This window comes from Heterocephalus glaber, unplaced genomic scaffold (assembly GCF_053883595.1).
Source record: "Heterocephalus glaber isolate CG9 unplaced genomic scaffold, H.glaber_assembly_v1.0 deba00001504, whole genome shotgun sequence".
Classification (NCBI taxonomy): Eukaryota; Metazoa; Chordata; class Mammalia; order Rodentia; family Bathyergidae; genus Heterocephalus; species Heterocephalus glaber.
In genome coordinates, this window is record NW_028258324.1 from 62324580 (window position 1) to 62343472 (window position 18893).

Consider the following 18893-nt stretch of genomic DNA (forward strand, 5'->3'; position numbering starts at 1 on the left):
GCACTCTTCAAGCCGCACAGTTCTTTGACATCGGCCTCGGAAAGTCTTGGAAAGATGTTCTCTATGAGACTTTAAATCCTCCCTTGGTGTGGTTTTCTCTTTGAAATCCACAGGGATTCTGAGACAAAGGAGCATCTTCCAGGAAGAATAGGGTAGAGGTAATTGTCACTAAAGTCACTGTAGACAAGAAGTCCAGACCAGTGATGTCACCTGAGAGTTAGATAAATCTGATTCCTGCCTAATAACAATTTTAGTTAACATTTATGGACTCCTTTCTTGGTCCTATGCCTATTGATAAGCACATGAGATACTTCATTTTGAATTCTCAGTAGCTCTATTAAGTAGGTATTATCACTGCAAGTACAAAGACAACACTCATGCTTTTCTCTGTATCAGGGGCCTGCAAACCCATTGCCTATGGGTGAAATATGAACCCTCCTAACGGATTGTTTTACAGCGGAGCTGAGTAGTTGTGGGACAGACACTGGTATGGCCCACTGGGATGAAAATACTTTTTAGCTGGTACTTTACAGAAAAATTTTTTTAATCCCTTCTCTTTTCCTTTCCTGTCTCATTCTGTTACTGCTCTTATTGCTCTGATTTTAATCTTTCCTTTATTGCCACAATAAAATCATTTGCTAAGATTGTCCTGGTGTTGTAAGGTGCTGGTTTAGCAGAGTGCTAAGAGGACCTGGGCTGGGTGGCCTGAAGGTTTTGCATATACGCTCAGAGAGGTCAGCAGATATTTATAAGCAGCTATGGCCCTGTTTGGAAACCTGGGTTCTTTTTTTTTTTTTTTTTTTTAACATGGAGTCTTCCATTTACCATTCATTTTATGTGAGCGGCTGCACCTTGCCTTCCCCGTTTTTCCTTTAAATAGAGGTAGATCTGTAGGATCTGTCTGATTTGGTCACTCATCTGTTGTTTGTTTTGAAGTTGGCCTGAAGCTTCACCTATTTGAAATGGTGCTGCATTTGTAACCAAGAGCCAATGGATCAGGAAGTGTGACTTTTTGATAGAGAAAACCATTTAGAGATAACCTAATTCAACTCATTCATTTTTAAATTGCAAGTTCTTTGGTAATGATTCTTAGAGATTCCCATGTATTTGCAAGAAGTGAGATGCTGTGTACCCCTTTACCCAGTTCCCCCCACTGGTCACATCTTGCACAACTAATATTTCAGTATCACAGTCAAGATACAGCACATTTCTGTTACCGTAAGGATCCACCATTAGGTCTTTTTATAGCTACATCTACTTCCTGTCCACCTATACACATTCCTTATACCCTGGCAATCACTAATTAACTGTACTCTCTATTTCTATAATTCTGTTATTTCAAAAATGATAATAAAAATGGTAATAAAAATAGTCACGCAGTAAATAACTTTTGAAATGACATTTCCCCCCAGAACCAGAGATACCATTGTGCTATACCATCAGCACTTTAAAAATATTTTTAATTTGAGACAGGCTGGCCTCAAACTTGTGATCCAACTGCTTCAGTCTGGAATTACAGATGTGTGCTACCGTGCCTGGCTCAGAAATGAGCTTTTTAAAATCAGCTTTCTAAAGTTGGATATGGGTTGTCGTGTGTGTTGAGCATGTCCTTTTTTATTGCAGAATAATATTTCATAGTGTCATGGTTTATTTTACCATTCATCCATTGATGGACATCTGGCTGTTTTCAGGTGTAGTTTGTAGATATTTTCATCCCATCAGTAGTTTTCCCTCTTCTTGTCTACACAGGCTCTTTCATGGAGCAAAAGTTTTTAATTTTTTAATTAAAAAAATTTTTTTAAACAATTTTTCCTTTTATAGAAAGGGTTGTGGTACTTTCTTTGAGTCTAAGATGCTTTTGGATCTAAGAATTCTTTCTTTTCTTAGCTCTGGGACCTAATTTTCTACAAATTTATCTTAAAGTTTTGTGCTTTCTTTTAGAGAGTGTATGATGAGTTCTTTTTTTGTGTAAGATGCTTGAGACTTTTGTAAGATGTGTGAGACTTTTTCTTTTTGCCTACAGATGTCCAATTGCTTGAACACTATTTGTTTAAAGGGCTATTTTTTTTCCCACTGAATTGCTTTTGCACACGTGTCAAAAATCAACTGGGCATGTCTGTGTGTCTCTGACCTTGGTTTTCTACTGCATTCCATTGATTTATGTGCCAGTGCCATACAGTCTTGATTATGGCAGCTATACGATGAGTCTCAAAATCAGGTGGACTGATTGTTCCTCCTTTGTCTTAGTTACTTTTCTCTTGTTGCTGAGACAAAATACCTGACACCCAAAATTGAAGGGCAAAAGATTTATTTGGCTTACAGTTCGTAGCCCTTTCAGTCCACAGTTGGCTGGCTCCAAGACAGAGTGGCACATGGCAGAGAGGAGAAACAGTTCATGGTGCCCAGAAGGTAGCAAAAGCAGCAAGAGACTTTAGCAGCATCTTTCTGCTCCTTTTATCTTACCAAGACTACTTAGGGCAAATAGCACTCATTAATCCTAGCATTGCACCATGAATCAATTCCAGCGTCACACACTCTAGATCCAGCCATCTCTGAAAAAGTCTCACCTAAGACTGCATGAGGCTTTGAGGAGACATCTAAACATAAGCCATAATATCCTTCCTTCTCATTTTTAAAAACTGTTTTATCTATTATAGTTTGACTTTTGCATATATGGTTTAGCATTATCTTGATTATATCTGCAAAAATCACTGAGATCTTGACAGTGATTACATTAACCTTGTACATGTAAATTTGGAAAAATTAAAATCTTTACAATGCTGAGTTTTCAAAGCCATAAACGTGACTCATCTCAAGTTATTTAGCTCTTCTTTGATTTCTTCTATCAGCGTTTTGATGTTTTTAGCTCACAAGTCTTCTTTGTGTTTTGTTAGAGCTATGCCTATTTCATTGTTTTTGAGTAATCATAAATAGTCTTGTATTTTTAACTTCAGTACTCACATATCCATTAACAGAATATAGAAATACAGTTAATTGCTGTATGTTTATTTTATATTCTGTGACCTTGTTGAACTCATTTTTAATTCTAGGAGGTTTTTTTTTTTGTAGATTTCTTGGGATATTATAGCTAGAAACTATATCATGTGTAAACAGGGACAATTTTATATATGTATGCCTTTTACTTTCTTTTCTTATCTAGCTACAAATTCTAGAATAATATCAAATATGTACAGAGTGGTCATGCTTGTCTTGTTTCTGATTTAATGTAGAAAAAATTCAGTCTCTTACTATTAAATATGTTAACTATAGGTTTTTAAAGATGATCCCTGTCAAACTGAGAATATTACTTTTTATTCCCATTTTTCTGAGAGGTTTTTTTTTTTTATCATGAATGAGTATGAAATTCTGTCAAACGTTTACATGGATTGATACGATCCTGTGACTTTTCTTCCTTAGTGTGTTAGCATGGTGGTTTGCTACATCAACTCTGATTGCTATTACTTTAGAGGTTTAAGTACCTTGCATCTCTGGAACAAACCATTTAGTCACTGTGTAGAATTCTTCTAACATACCACTGAATTCTATTTGCTAAAATTGTGCTAAGGACATTTGCTTCTATATTCCTGAGGGATACTGGTCTGTAGTTTTGGTTTTTTTCCTACTTTGTCTGATTTTGTTGCCAGCTTCATGTAATTAAGTGAGAAATGTTTCATTCTCTTTTATTTTTCTGAAAGAGATTGGATAGAAATTATACTGGTTGTTTAAATGTTTAGTAGAATTTTTCAGTGAAAGAAGTGATTTTTGGGAATTTAAAAAGTATTAATTCAATTTTCTTAATAGTGAAATGGTTATTCAAATTATCTATTTCATATTGAGTGTGTTTTAGTAGTTTGTGTTTTTTCAAGGAATTGGTCCATTTTATCTAACTTGTCAAATGTATGTGTATGGGATAGGATTGTTCTTGGTATCCTCTTATTTTCTTTTGATGATCTCATGATATTGGTAATCCTGTTTTCTTTGTCTTGCTAGTGGTTTATCAATTTTATTGATATTTTCAAAGAAGCAGCTGTTTTATTGATTTTTTTTATTGTTTTATGTTCATCATTTCTGTTCTTATCACTATTATTACCTTTGTTCTGTTTGCTGTGGGGTAGTTTGCTTTTCTTTTGCAAGGTTCTTGAAGTAGGAATTTAGATTACTGCATTGGAAATTTTATCTTTTTAATCTATACAGTTAGTGCTATAAATTTTTATTTCAGAATGGCCTAAGTTGTATCCTACAAATTTTATTATGTTATGCTTTTCATTTTCATTTACTTTAATGTATTTTAAAATTTTTCTAGAGATGTTCTCTTTGACTCATGAATTATTCAGAAATATGTTGGTTAGGTTCCAAGAATTTGGAGATTATCCACTTGTATTTCTGCTACTGATTTTCAGTTTTAGTCTATTATTGGAGAACACAGTGTGATTTCAGTTCTTTGCAATTTGTTGAGGTATGCTTATAGCCTGAGGTATGGTCTAGTGTGTTCTGCTGCTGTTGGATTGAATGTCCTATAAATAACAATCCAATCCTGTTGGTCAATGATGTTCACAAGTTTTCTATATTCTTATTCGTGTTCTGTCTAGGTGCTTCAAACTATTGAGAAAGGGGTTTTAAAGTCCTCAACTGAATTAGGGATTCATTTATTGTTTTAGTTCTATCAGTTTTTGCTTTAGATATTTTTCCAGAATATTTAGGATCTCCATGTCTTCTTGGTAGATTGAGCTTTTTGTCATTACATAATGCTCTGCTCTGTTTTCTGGTAATTTCTTTTATTCTGAAGTCTACTTATCTGGTATGCACAAAGATGCCTTCTTTTGACTATGTTTACCTGATATATCTTTTTATATGTCTTACTTTCAACTTTCCTATATTGTTATATTTGAAGTAAGTTTCTTGTAGACTGCATATACTTGGGTTATGTATTTTAATGCATACATATGATCTTTGTATTTTAATTGATATATTTAGGTTATTTATACTTAATGTGGTTGTTGTTATGTTAGAATTTATGCCTGCCATTTTACTTTTAGTTTTCTGTCCTGTGTTTTATTCTTGTGTTTTCTTTTCCTTGATTTTCATGGATTTTTTGAATAATTTTAAGAATTCCATTTTGATTTATATATGGTGTTTTGCTTTTATAGCGGTTGTACTAGATATTACATTATATGCATATAATTTACAGTTTACTGGTATTTCTCTTCATCAGATTTAGCAAAGTTTAGAAAACTTTATCTTTTCATGCTTTCATTTTCCTCCTTTATATAACTTTCCTAAACATTCTCACGACATTTAGAACCATGCTGACTGTACCATTATATGTCATAACATTGTTATTATCATCATTATTATTATTACTTGAGATGGAATCCCACTATGTTGCCCAGGCTGGCCTTGAACTCTTGGGCTCAAGTGATTCTCCTGTGAAGGCAGCCTCCCAAGTAGCTGGGACTACAGGTGCATGTCATCATAACTGGTGTAATTTTCTAATTTTGTGACAATCATCAAATGTAATTTAGAAAATGTAAAAGGAGAAGGAAATTCAATCATATTTAACTCTTCATTTTGCATCTCATGGTCTCTCTTTCCTTCCTGGTATCCCAAGGTGTGCGCCTGTGCGTGTGTGTTTGTTTTTTACTGGGGATTGAAATCAGAAGTGCTTTGCCACAGGATGGGATCATCATCCCTTTCTATTTTATGATTCTGAGACAGGATCTCACTAAGTTTCCCAGGCTGTCCTTGAACTCTAGATCCTCCCGCCTCGGTACCTTTGCCTCAGTAGCTGCAATTACAGGCTTGCCCCACCACACCACGATTTCATTTAGCCATTCATTCAGATTGGAGTGCGGAGTGCAACTTCTCTTAATTGTCTTTCATCTGAGCATTTCTCAGTTTTCATTTCTGGAGGAAATTTTCACTTCATATGAGATTTTTGCATTGGCTGTTAATTTTTTTCAGCATTTGACATGTGTCATGCTACTTACTCCCTTCTGGCCTTTGCAGCTTCTGATGAGAAATCTGCAGTTATTCAAGTTGTTTTCCCTTTTAAGTAGTTTTCTGACTACTTTTAAGATTTTTTTATATGTCATTATCTTTTATAGCTTTCAATATTAGTCTTCCTTCTGTGGAATTCTTTGGATTTATTCTTTTTGGGATTCATTCAGCTTCCAAATTTGTATGTTTATGTCTTTCACTAAATTTGGGAAATTTTCAGCTATTATTTCTTGGAGTTGTTTTTCATTTGTTCCCGTTTTCTCTTCTTCCAGGATTCCAATGCACAGATAATTATATCTCTTGTTATAATTTTTACGTTTATATTTTTTGAACCTCTGTTCAAATTTTTAAAGTGTGTATTCTCTCTATAGTTCAGATTGGGCAGTTTTTATTGTTCTAGTTTTCACTTCATTGAGTCTTTCCTCTGTCCCTCTATTCTGCTATTAAGCTATCCACTGAGTTTTTAAATTTCAGGTAATGTATTGTTCAGCTCTATATTTTCTATTTGGTTCTATTTTACATCTTCTATTTCTTTAGCAAAATATTCTATTTTTTCATTTAAATGTGCATACAAGTATTATAGCATTTTATTACTCGCTACTTAAAATCTTCATTAGATAATTCTGACATCTCTGTTATCTAGGTATTGACAGGCATTGATTGTCATTTTTCTTTCATTTTGAGAACTTTCTGGTCCTTTATGTGATGAGTGATTATTTAAAAAAATTAAAGCCTGAATCTCTTGGGCATTATTTTACAACACTGGATCTTTTAAAAACTGATGTTAAAGGGGAAGTGAGAGGGGTAGGGGAAAGAAAAGAAGGAAATGAAATTAGTATGAGAAAATGAAAAAATGGAAACAAAGTCTTTGTAAATAGGGAGGGATGGAGGGGTTGAAGGGAGGGGAGGGCAGGGGAAGGGGGAAAAATAAGAACCAAGAGAGATTATGTAAAGGTGCAAATTTCCAATGATGAATGTCATTATAGTATATACCCAAAATGTACCAATAAAGTAAAATTTAAAAAACCTGATGTTACACTTGGCTTCTGCTTGCATCATTCCAATGGGAGAAGAGCATGGCACTGTCCCATTATTGCCCATGAGTAGTGGATGTTCAGGTTGCCCACCCAACCTCTGCTGACATTAGAAGATTAGGTGAGGGGCTCCTCATCTCTGCTGGGTGTGGGTAGGGGTGGAAGCTTATGTTCTCTATTGGGGTTCCTCTGATACCACTCTGGCTTTAAAGATTAGGAGTGCTTCACTCCTGCTCCTCATATGGCTTCCACTGATGCCATGGGAGTCTTGACTCCCCACCAGCCTTCCTCTGACAATAGCTCAGCAGGGAGCTAGCTGCAAGGGAGCCTGGTTAAGGCTGGTCAGGGCAGAGGCCCAGGCTCCACATGGCCTCCACTGAACCAGAGAGGAAGTGGACTCATTTCCATCTGGTGGAAATGGCAGCCCAGGTCCCTCTGGTTTTCTCTGACTCCATCTCAGAGGTGGTTTACAAGCACCTCGTGATAGCCTGGTGAAGATGGAAGTTTTGGCTTTTCTCGTGGTCTTTGCTTATGGAGGGAGGTGGGAGCAGGCCACATTTTTTCCTGTGGTGTTCATTGTCTAACAAAGCTTTCTGTGTTGCTACACTGTCTCCATTCTGCTCTTTTGGCTAAAGAGAACTGGCTTTTGTTGCAGTGTTTTGTCTTCCTTCTCCTCCCTCTCCTCCCTTTCCCCTCTCCTCCTCCCCATTTTCTTATTTTTCTTCTCCTCCCCCTTCAATTTCTTTTTTTCTCCTTTTATTTATGGGTTGCCAGTTTCTTGTGTTTGAATTAGTTAGGAACCAAAAAATTAACTGTACTCCCTGTTACTTTTAAATTGTTATTTATAACCTTTTGAGAGCATGGAAAAGAATAAGGAAATAAATAAACATCTGTTTTGGTTAACATTTCCTATATTTTGTTCAAGCTTTTTGTTCCTATACATACTCATCTGAATTACTGAATGCAAATTATAAGTGTCTTTGTTTGTCTTGACACTATGAACATTTCTTTATACTATTAAAATTTATTACAAATATGACATTAAAGATTAAACAATATTCCATTTGGAGGACCTACCATAATTCACTTGCTGTTTCCCCTAATGCTAGGCAGTTGAGTTCTTTCTAATGTGTATGGATGTCTTATATTTGTGCATAAAAATATAAAATATTTATAGAACTGTATCTTTTTAAGATTATTTCTCTAAGTAGATTCCTAGAAATAGTGATTGCATTACTGCACCAAATAATTAGGAACACTCTTAAGGCTCTTGAATTTTCTAATTGCTCTCCAGAAAGTTTGTAGCATTTTCTGAAGCATCCAATCAGCTTAGGACAAGAATTCCCTTGGAGTTGCTCTCTGTTCAGTTTTCAATGCAAAGATCTTGGCGAATTTAGTAGACAGAAATAGCATTTTGTGTTCAGTTTTTTCTCCAACTTTATTCAAAAATTTGATATAATTTAGTTTGCTGATGGTATATTATCTCTAAGTCCCCATACTGGATGCTAAAATAACACAGTAAATAGAGAATGAAACAGTAGTGACTAATAAGTGCTGAACATTGGCCACATGTCAGGCATTACATTAGGACTTTATGGAAAACATGTTTAATTCTCCCAACAACCACGAGGCAGTAAAAACATTACTGAGTGGCAGTTCCAAAATGCCACTGTCATAAGAAGCGTCTGAGACACTGAACAAGAAATACTCCGGTCCCCTGACCATACTTCTGGAAATTTGGAGTGATCATGGGAGGACATTCATTTTAACAAGTAACTGTGAGATTCTGATGCACATAATTGGTAGTTCCATCTTTAGGCCCACTGGTGTAGACATCCTGGCTTGGAGATAGAAATTGTGTGATCACTGAGGAAGGAATCACTTTCTCACAGTGGCCAGAGACTTCTGTGTATAGTTGAGGAAAAGATTTGTTTCAGTAGTTTCTAGTGCTGAGGTTAGGTGGAAGATTCCTAATCCAGTCCTTTTTATTTAGCAATGAAAAGGTTTTACCCTAAGACAAGCAGTGGCTGTGGTAAAGGCAAATACATGGCAATCTCTCTGGGGAAGGGGCAGCCCCCAATATTTGGATCACATTTTATACATCCCTGCAATCCCACTTGATAGGTCCTTTAGCAAAGACCTTCATGTGATCTCTCTTTTCTCAGCCTTATATCCAAATCATATAAATGGAACAAATATGCGATTTCCTGCAGCCTGGATATTGAGAGGTTTAAAGTAGACAAATCTCTGTTTCTGACTAAAGGGACTAACACTGATGACAGAAGCATATATTTTATTCAACTGATTCAAACACAAATTTTAATGTAAATTGGCACTACCATTGTGGAAAATGATGTGGAAGTTTCTCAAAATGCTAAAAATAATACTGCCTTATGGTCCACTAACTCCACTGTTGAGTACATATTCAAAGGAAATGAAATTAGTAGTGTCATGGAGGCATCTGCACTCCTGTGTTCACTACAGCGTTAGTCAAAATTACCAAGAGATGGAAACAGCATAAATGTCCTTCAACTGATGAATGGATAAAAAAAATGGGTACATATATACGATGGACAATTCAGCCCTGAAAAAGAATGAAATCCTGTTATTTCAACAACCATGGAATTGAAGATAAATATGTAAAGTGGAATTAGCCATACACAGAGAGACAAATACTGTACCATGTGTCCTCATGTATGTATGGAAGCAGGAAAAGTTGATCATATTGGTATGGAGTGGAATAGTGGCTACTAGAGGTTGGGGAGGGTTGGAGGGATGGAGGATAGGAAAGAGTTGATCAAGAGGTATAAATCTACAGTTAGGTAGATTAAGTTAAAGTATTCTATAGCACAGAAGGGTGTCTATAGTTCATCATTTATTATATATTTCAAAATAGCTTCAGAGGAAGCCTCTGGAACCTTATTGTGTGTTTTATTTTATTTTAATTTAGTTTTTTGACATGCTAGGGATTGAACACAGGACCTTCCACATACTAGGCAAGCATTTTACCACTGAGCTAGACTCCCAGTCCCCCCCAAAATATTTTTTTCTCAACTAAAATACTAAATATTTGAGGAGCTGGATATGCTAATTACTTTGTTTTGATTATTGCACGTTGTATACATGTACTATCACACCATGTCCCATTAATATGCATGCTCACATATCAGTTGGGAAACCTCACAAGTTTTACACAGAAGGCAGAATGGTCTCTATAAATATTGTCAATATCTTCCTTCCCCTCCTTCTTCATTTATTGAGCACGTATTATGTGAAAGCCCCCATGCCAAGCATTAGTTATACAAAGAAAATTCCTATATCTCCACATCTGGTAGAGGACAGGTTTTAGTGGACTTGAGCTATGACAGCAATATACACAGGTGCCCTGAGAACACAGAGAAAGCCACAGCCAACTTCTGGATGACTTCAGGGACAAAATGCCACCAAAAAATAATCTTGATGGTGAATAGGAGTTTACTAGCAAGACCAGATAAGGAGGAGGACACTCTGTGTCAAGGAGACACAATGTACAGAGGTACTGAGATGGAAAGGAACAGAGCACATTCCATTCGAAGGACTTGAGCAGCTTGGCAAAAGCTGGTGTGTGGTGGAGTGGGATGGGAGAACAGAGAATTAGTCTGAAAAGATAGCATGGAGAGGATCAGAAGGAACTTCAAATACATTGTAAAGGGGCTCAAGGGTTTAATGTGTGTGGTCAACCATGCTTTCTTGGCCGGACTTTCTGGGCATTAGCACTGAAAGTCTCATATCCAGAGAAACCCCTTAGTACTGGACAAATCCAGACAATTGGCTCCCAAGTAGAAACTGAAATCAGAATGATCATCTCATAGCAATGTAGACAGCCTCAGAGGTGGATCAATGTGCAGTGGCTCGTGCTGTGATTGCAGTGAGAATACAGGTTGAGCTCATGAAGTAGTAGAGTCAGTGTTGGAGCAAGGAAAGCACTTTGAGAATTATCTAGAAGACAATTAGTAGACATTGGACCAAATAAATGTTTGAGAAATTGGGAGGAGAAAATTAAAGGAAATTTCTAAATTTCTGAGTCATACAAGTGGATGAGCAATCGTGCGCTGGTGATTCAGAGAGAGAAGAGTGTTGAGGTGGTAAGTTTGTTTTTGAACTCAGGATTAATTCTGACTGTGGAGGTGCTGTGCAGAAAGTTTCATCTGAGTAAGACTTGTACAGATTTCTAGGATATATACTTTTTCCTCTGAGAGAGGGAGCAATAAAGTTGAGAGAGGCATGTGACAACAGAACAAAACAACCAAAAACAAAATTTTAAAAATTTGCTAGAATAAAAGCATAAAGGTGGGAAAGTATAGGGCACCACTAGGAATGGTGAGTAGTTATAGAGACATACTCACTTCAAGTTTAGCTTTGCCGACTTGACTTGATTGGACAAAAGGAAAGGAGGGAAAGATATTGTGTTGTTCTGAATGTGGGACAAGGCTCAACTATCCAACTGCTGTGTCATAGAGGGCCCTGTGTGCTCACAGGAATGTTGAGATGTTGGACCCTTCCAGCTTCAAAAAGTCTCATCCATTTATCCCATCTGCACCAGAAAAACATTATCATTTTTGTATGGGTGCCATTATATGAAAATATTCCTAAGTACTGTTCCTAAGAAGGAAAGCCCTTCTTTTATTTCATTCAGAGTTAAATTTAAGTTGATATGAAATTCTACCTAAATTTTAAAAATTAGAATGCAAAGGAACAAAACAAAAATAAAGTTCCTTATAAACAAAAACTTTTTGGCTACTTTTTACCATTCTCTTGTGGAACAAATGTAATTATTTGTGAACAAAAACATAAAAACAAGTGAAGGTAAAGATGAAGTCACTTGTGTGTTGCCTTTGTACAGCATCTGAAGTCATTCAGGTTGTGGCTATCAGGGCAGAAACTCTTGTAGAACAACTGCCCCTTCAGTAAGTCAGTATCATGAGACAAAGAAAGAGCTGGATTAGAAGAACCATCAAAAGTACCATGATAATCAGATAAGAATGTCTGATATTTTCTCCCTTTTTAATTATGAAATTATTGATATGTATTGTTACATAATATACATTAATATATACATTATATACATTAATATACATTATATAGTATACATTAATATTGTATGCTCGACCTATAAGAAAATGCACAAAATATGTACAGCTTAATGAATGATTATAAAATGAACATTCCTTAATCAAATAGAATAAGTAATAGAGTAATGTCAAATCAATCTGGGAAAACCAGTTGCAGTAGATTAGTGGGGTCATTAGTGACATTAGAATATGGTTTGTGTACTACATGTGGTAACATTTCACTGACCTAGAAAAATGGAGGACATTATGTGGATTATAAAATTCATTTATAGTATGGCTTCATTTGGATAAAAGAAAAAACGTAGTATGCACTGATTTATAAATTGTGGTGATCTTGGGTTGTAGGAATGTAAAGATTTTGTGTTTTTATTTTCTGATCTATTAAGTGTATATGCATTCAATAACAATAAAAGCAAGAACAACTCTTGAGCTAATACTATTATTATCTGACCCAGTGTTTAATGTCCTGAAATTTCCCTGAGTCAGGTGGACAGGGTATTTGAAAAAAAATAGAAATTCTGGCCTCCTTTTTGTTCTACTCTTCTAAGCGATTTTCTGTTCTTATCAAGTCATTCACTTCCTTTTCACCTATTTTAATTTCACCTCTTGCCACTTCTCTCCATTGCTTGAAATTCTTGAGAAGACAGGGGGTTTCTTTTCTATCAGTCAAAGCCAGAACCACACATCATGGATTGATGATGCTATCTAAAGAATTTCCAGAAATCTCCTGTAAGGCTGTGCTCACATTCATACACAGCTGTAGAAATGCATTGCATAGTCTTGGTGCAATGGGTGATTCTAATGTTCACTTGGTTAAGGTGGCACGGTGGCCAGGGAGTCACACAATGGCAGGTACGTTGCCACTCCTGGGGCAAACTTGAGGCTTTCTGCATGTGACATACTCCTTCTGTCAGAGACTCTGACAGTGGCCAGGCAGGTGGTCTGTGCAACACGTGAGCGCCACTTTGAATAAACAGTGTCATCAAAAGCAACCTTTATGGTTCCCTATCAGAATGCTGGCGGTGGAGTGAGAGCTGTGTGGGCAGCTTTGAGATGGAGACCAGCTTCTTCATCAGAGTTTATGACCTTAGATGTGTACCTGTGAGGGGGCTGCAAGCTGTCACATAGGTGGTATTCAGATGGCTCCCATTGCTGTAAAAACAGTTATCAAAATATACAGACACCCAAGAGATCATATAATTCCACCCTTCCTGTTATGCCTGGCAAAAGAGACCAGACAGAGGAAAAGGATGTTTAATAGGGCCAGAGTTCACATTAAAAACTAGGCTTCCTGTTTCTAAGCCAGTAATTTTCTTCCCCCTACACCAGTGGAGGCCACAGCTCTTGACAAGTCCTAGAGTTATTGCCATGAGTCCATGTTCTCATGTGCCCAATGAGCACTGACATGGTTTCAATAAGCAAAAGTAGATGATCTCAACCATTTGAGAGTGCATGGTATTTTTAAAATGGCATGTAAATGGGCAAAAAAAGCACAACCAATTTAATGATACATCAAGACCCATGTGGTGGTCACTGTCTAACTCAGAAAATAGCATACCACTAGCATTCCAGGGGTCCCCCTGGGCACTCCTTAACTATGACCTATCTCTTTGTCCTCCCTTAACCTGGAGATAAACTCTCATATGACTTTTATAATTATAATTTTCCTGCTTAAAAAGTTTTTCTAACTATGCTATGGTTTGGATCTTAAAATGCCCCCCCCCCCCCACCAAACTCTCATATGCAGAGGAGAGGTCTAGTCAGAAGGGGTGGGGAACTGGGGGTGTGACCTGGAAGGGTGAATTCTTGGTCCTGGCTTCTGCCTTCTCATCCTGCTTCCTGGCTTCCATGGGATGAGCACCTTTCCCCACCATGCCATTATGGGCTGCTGTTTCAGCTCTGGGGCCAGCCCACTATGGACTGAATCCACTGAAACTGTGAGTCAAAATAAAACCTCTCCTCCTTTGAATTGTGGGTGTTGGATATTTTGTTCCAGTAATGGAAAAGTGACTAATATAGGACAATATTTTGGAAGTTTATATAATTGAAATCATACTGTATTCTTTTGTGTTTTCTTCTTTGGAAAGATAGAAAAGGTGCTTTATTCTTATGGATATTCTTGAGATATATCCATATTGTTAAATAAAACTGAGTTTATTCACTTTCATTGTGCAGAGCATACCACTCTACAACTATACTTATACCATATGAAGCGTGACCAGGGTTTGAGCTATATTCCCTGTCTCATTATTTTATTTTGAGAAAGGTCTCATTAAGTTGCTTTGTCAACAACTCAGGCTGGGCTTGGACTTGAGATCCTCCAGCCTCAGCTTTCCAGAGTGCAGGGATAGACCATGCTTTGAAAGTCAGTGCCACTGTTGATGGACTTTTGGATTTTGACCTTTCCTCTTTTGTGGGTCATGGTATACATGTGCAATGTTTCTGTAGCAAATATACCGGGAGTGAAATTGCTTATTCTCATGGTTCGCAACTGTTCAACCTTACTACACCATGCCACACTGCTTTCAAAAGTGGTTTATTTGTTTGTTTTGAGATGAGTCTTATTATGTTGCCCAGGCTCATCTTGAACTTGTAGACTCAAGTGATGCTTCTGCCTCAGCCTCCCAAGTTCTAGGACTATAGGCACCTTCATGCCTAGCAATTAAACGTTTTAATAGTTTATCTCTCATCAGCCATGTTAAGAAGGATTCTTATACTAAAAAGAATGCAACTATTGATCTAAAGCAGTGGTGGAGAACCTATGGCATGTGTGCTGCAGCCAGCTGTTTGTTATTATTGAAAAAGCTAAAAGGTTTGTCATCAGTGGTCTATAGCATGCTTTCTACACACTTTTATAAACGTTCTGTATATAGAAATCATTTCAGGTCCTCTCAGCAAGAGAACTTAGTGATAGTAAATTTCAAAATAAGAGTGTGTGTGTGTGTTCCTGTGTGTGCACTTTCATGTGTGGTTGTGGGAGGGAGCTGAGAGTCCCTCCTCACAGTGTAGGTGTCAGAAGCACTGCCTGAAAATGGAACAGGCTTCCCTATGAAGAAAAGCCTGCTTTATTGGATGTGTGGAAGCCAGGAAAATATCTGTCACAGAGGTTGAAGGAATGCATGATCAGACCATTTCTGATTTTTCCCTCTCTCAGAGTTCATGATAAGTTTTCATTTTCTAAAATCCTATGTTAAATGACTAATTATACCTGGGGATAAGGACAAATGATACTGGAGGATAAAGTCTGTTTTCAAGATCAATTCTCCAGTGGTTAAAGAGAGGAAGTGTGACTTTGGAAGGAGATCATTGCTTTTCCTATGTTTTGCTTCTATGTGTCCTTTCTGAGAATTATCTTGTGATCTCTTGGCCTTCTTTGAAAAATGAGGAGTTCAACTGGATGCTTGCTAAGGATTCAGCAGATCCTAATGGTGTGTGATCATCACTTTTGGCCTCTCTGTCTACCAGCCCAGTAACATTCTAGTCTGTGTCCTTCGACTGGAATCCTTACAATGTAATTGGAGCCGTTCATTCACTGAAGGCATATTTGTGGGCCTATTCTATTACAGAAACGGTTATATATGCCAGGATTCTACCATCAACAAGACAGACTGAAGTTGTTCTCCATTTTTGAAGTTTACATTCCAATAACACTGCACACACATTTACACATACACACACAACACCCAAAATATCAGGTACAGGTAAGGGCTGGTGAAGATTTAGTGTGCTGAGCTTCGGTGCCTGGGTAGCTGCTTTAGGCTGTGTGATGAAGGAAGCTGAGATCTGAATGAGGCAGAGGCGCCCTCTGTCACTGAGCATCTCAATCAGCCTGAAGTCTGCCTTCCCTCATAATAACAGCTTATATTGGAAGAATACTTCCACAGCTTTCACGCCTCTTGTTCTCACAGTTGTTTTGTGAGGTAGGTGTGTTGTGATTCCTGTTGTTTAGATGGGGTAGTGACTTCCAGATGGTAAAGTTAACAGGTGGCACAGCCAGGTCTGGGGGCCGGGGGATTTGCCTTACTGTGTGCTGTGCCGGGTCTAGGGCCCACGGGCTGTAGAGTGAGCAACTGGCTGGCTATGGTGGCCTTCCCAGAGAGTGACCAGTCTGTGCACTTTTTGTCTTATGTATCTCAGATATCCAGCTGATTTTCTTTCCACACTTATGACACTACATATGTAGGGTTTTTCTCTTTTGGGCACCGACCCGTTCTCTGGACCTTAAATGAGTGTCCTAAAATCCAGTCCAGTGCTACCTAGAGTGAGTGCTGGACTCCACAGGCTTACAGGCTCAGTCCCACGAGACTGCCCCCTCTTCAGATGCCAGTCACAAATATCAGAGGCCCAGGGACCCACTCTTCTGTCTGAAGTGTGTACAAAGTTGAATAGCTCCCATACTCCACACCCTTTTGTGTTTGATAACTGGTAGAACATCTCACAAAATTTTGGAAAACATTTGACTTACTGTTAATGATTTGTTATAAGATAAAAACAAATATTCAGATGAAGAGGCAGATAGAGTCATTTAGGAGCATCTGTGGTAATAAATTTGGGGTGTGATACCCTCCTGGCACTGGATGTGTTCATCTACTCTGGAGTTCTCTGATCCTGTCACTTGGAGGATTTTATGGAAGATCCATTACACACACTAGATTGATTCTCAACTCAGTCTTAGCCCCTCTCCTCTTCCCAGAAGTCAGGGGATCATGCTGAAAGTTCCAACTGTCTGCCCACCAGTTCCCAACCTCAAGCTATCCAGGAGCCATCAAGAGTTACCTTAGGGTTTTCTGCAGCCTATGTGTGTTAGCAGCCTTTTGTGGCTGTGACGAGAACCCTGAAAAATTCAACTTAAAGTAGGAAACATTTTGGCCCCTGATTTTGGTGCAAGGTCAGCTGATGTCATTGCTTTTAGGCCTATGCTGAGGCAGAGACGCCATGCTAGGAGGGTGTGGCAGAGGAATCTGCTCACTTCATGGCATCCAGGAAGGAGAGAGAGATGGGTGGGTGGGGGGGAGAGAGTGGAAGGGCGGGGGAGAATAGGAAACACACCTACTTTCCGGTGACCTGCATCCTTCACTTGAGGCCCACCTCCTAGAGTTTCCTTCAGCTCCCAATAACACCATGAGCTGGGGACCAAAGCTTCAACTCAGCAGCTTTTGGGGAACATTTAAGATCCAAACCGTAACATTTAGCATACACACAGGTATGATTCAAAGGGGCTCAATATGAGTAACAAAACACGCTCCTATTGTTCAGGACATTTGAGGGGTTTACTTACTTTGTGTCAGGAACTGGGAAGAAAGGCCAAATGTATCTCTTTCTATAATAAAAATATCTCCAGCAAGAGAATTGTCAGTCTCAGCATCACAGGAGAACCTAGAAAATGTGTCTTGCCCAAGATTGCCAGACCCAGAGATTCAAACGTCACCTGCAGAAAGCAGGGTCTGGCTGCTGGGTGGAGTTCATCCTACCTATTTCTTCACTCTGCAGTTTGAAGCTTGTGACAACCTGTTTTAGGGGAGCCCAGGAACTAGTTTGGGCAGCACATCCATTAGCTCAAATGTGAACAATCAGCAAGGACTGTCCCCTGTGACACCTACCGATGCAAATATGAGAGTGCTGAGGAGAAGGGAGTACCACAACAGAGCAGGCTTTTTGGGCAGAAAGGGTTTTAATTAAGAAGGACTTGGCTCTGATATCTACCAGCTGGGTGACTCTGCGTACATTCCTTCAATTCTTTGAACTTTATTTTCCTTATTCTGACCCACAGCTGATGTTATTTCTTTATAGAATTGTGAGAATTAAAGCAGCATGTAGGAAAATAGATATTTAGATGAATAGGAATATAGGAAGAAGTTATTATTCACAAGAACTGTGCCTTTTAGTGACCTTCAACCCATGTTTGGGGGAACACTTATCCATGGGGCAGGGGGGCACCACCTTGTCTGCTGTCGATGGGTGGGATGTGTTGCTTTCCTGCCAGCCAACTGGTATGACAAGGAAGAGTTTTGATACTCCCACCTGGTAGCATCCTTGTTAGACAAAGAAACTAAAGCTAAGCATACCTGTTCTGCCTACTTCCATGATTGAACTCTTGCCCTGCTGGAATGCTGTAGGTAGCAAGCTCTGCCCTGACTTTTCCTGGGAATGCCGGTTTTAGGCGTCCACTTGTGGTGGCTTGGGAAAGATGTAGGTGTATTCTTTTTTTTGGTACTGGGGATTGAACTCGGGACCTTGCATTTGCAAGGCAGGCGCCGGAACCACTGAGCTAAATCCCCGGCTATGTAGGTGTATTCTTTAATGATTCAGGGAACCTTCTTTGTCTAACCACTAGCTGGGAGAATGTAGACATCCTGGAACCTAAGGTCCATCAAAAAGGTGTATTTATCTAACCGTGTGTGTGACTGGGTTAACTGTAACACTGTAGTACTGTACACTCTCCTGTAGTGTGCTAAATTGACACTTTGTCATTAAATATACTTTACATTTCCAGACTTAGCACCTTTGCTGAAGGCTAGTTCTTCCACTTGGAGTTCTCCCTTTGCCTACCTTCCTTTCTCAGCTAATGAAATCACACCAATTCTCTCTAAGTCAATTTCAAGTAGCAATTCTCCTGGAAGACTTTTTCTAATTATCATCTCAGTAGGATCTCTTCATCATTTGAAACTAATTTTTTCCTTTGTGCTCTTCATAAAGCACTTAATATTTTCTGTCCTGAATTATGTTATTTTTAAATTCATCTTCTTTCCTG

The 18893-nt window shown here is 38.3% G+C and overlaps 1 protein-coding gene across 5 annotated transcripts in view; it reads left to right on the plus strand.

Annotated features, from left to right (window-relative positions):
* Atp13a4 (ATPase 13A4) overlaps window positions 1–18893 on the plus strand; it is a 130058-nt gene that overhangs the window by 14451 nt on the left and 96714 nt on the right. For 2 of the 5 annotated variants that reach the window (XM_087186692.1, XM_087186691.1), the window contains exon 1: window positions 12177–14079. The exons of 1 other annotated variant lie outside the window; for it this stretch is intronic. In XM_087186692.1, the coding sequence (XP_087042818.1) occupies window positions 13996–14079 (84 nt within the window). In that variant the 5' untranslated portion in view covers window positions 12177–13995. Of the gene's footprint in view, window positions 1–12176; window positions 14080–18893 lie in introns of those variants that run through there. 2 more of the 5 variants (XM_087186690.1, XM_087186694.1) reach the window with 1 other exon arrangement.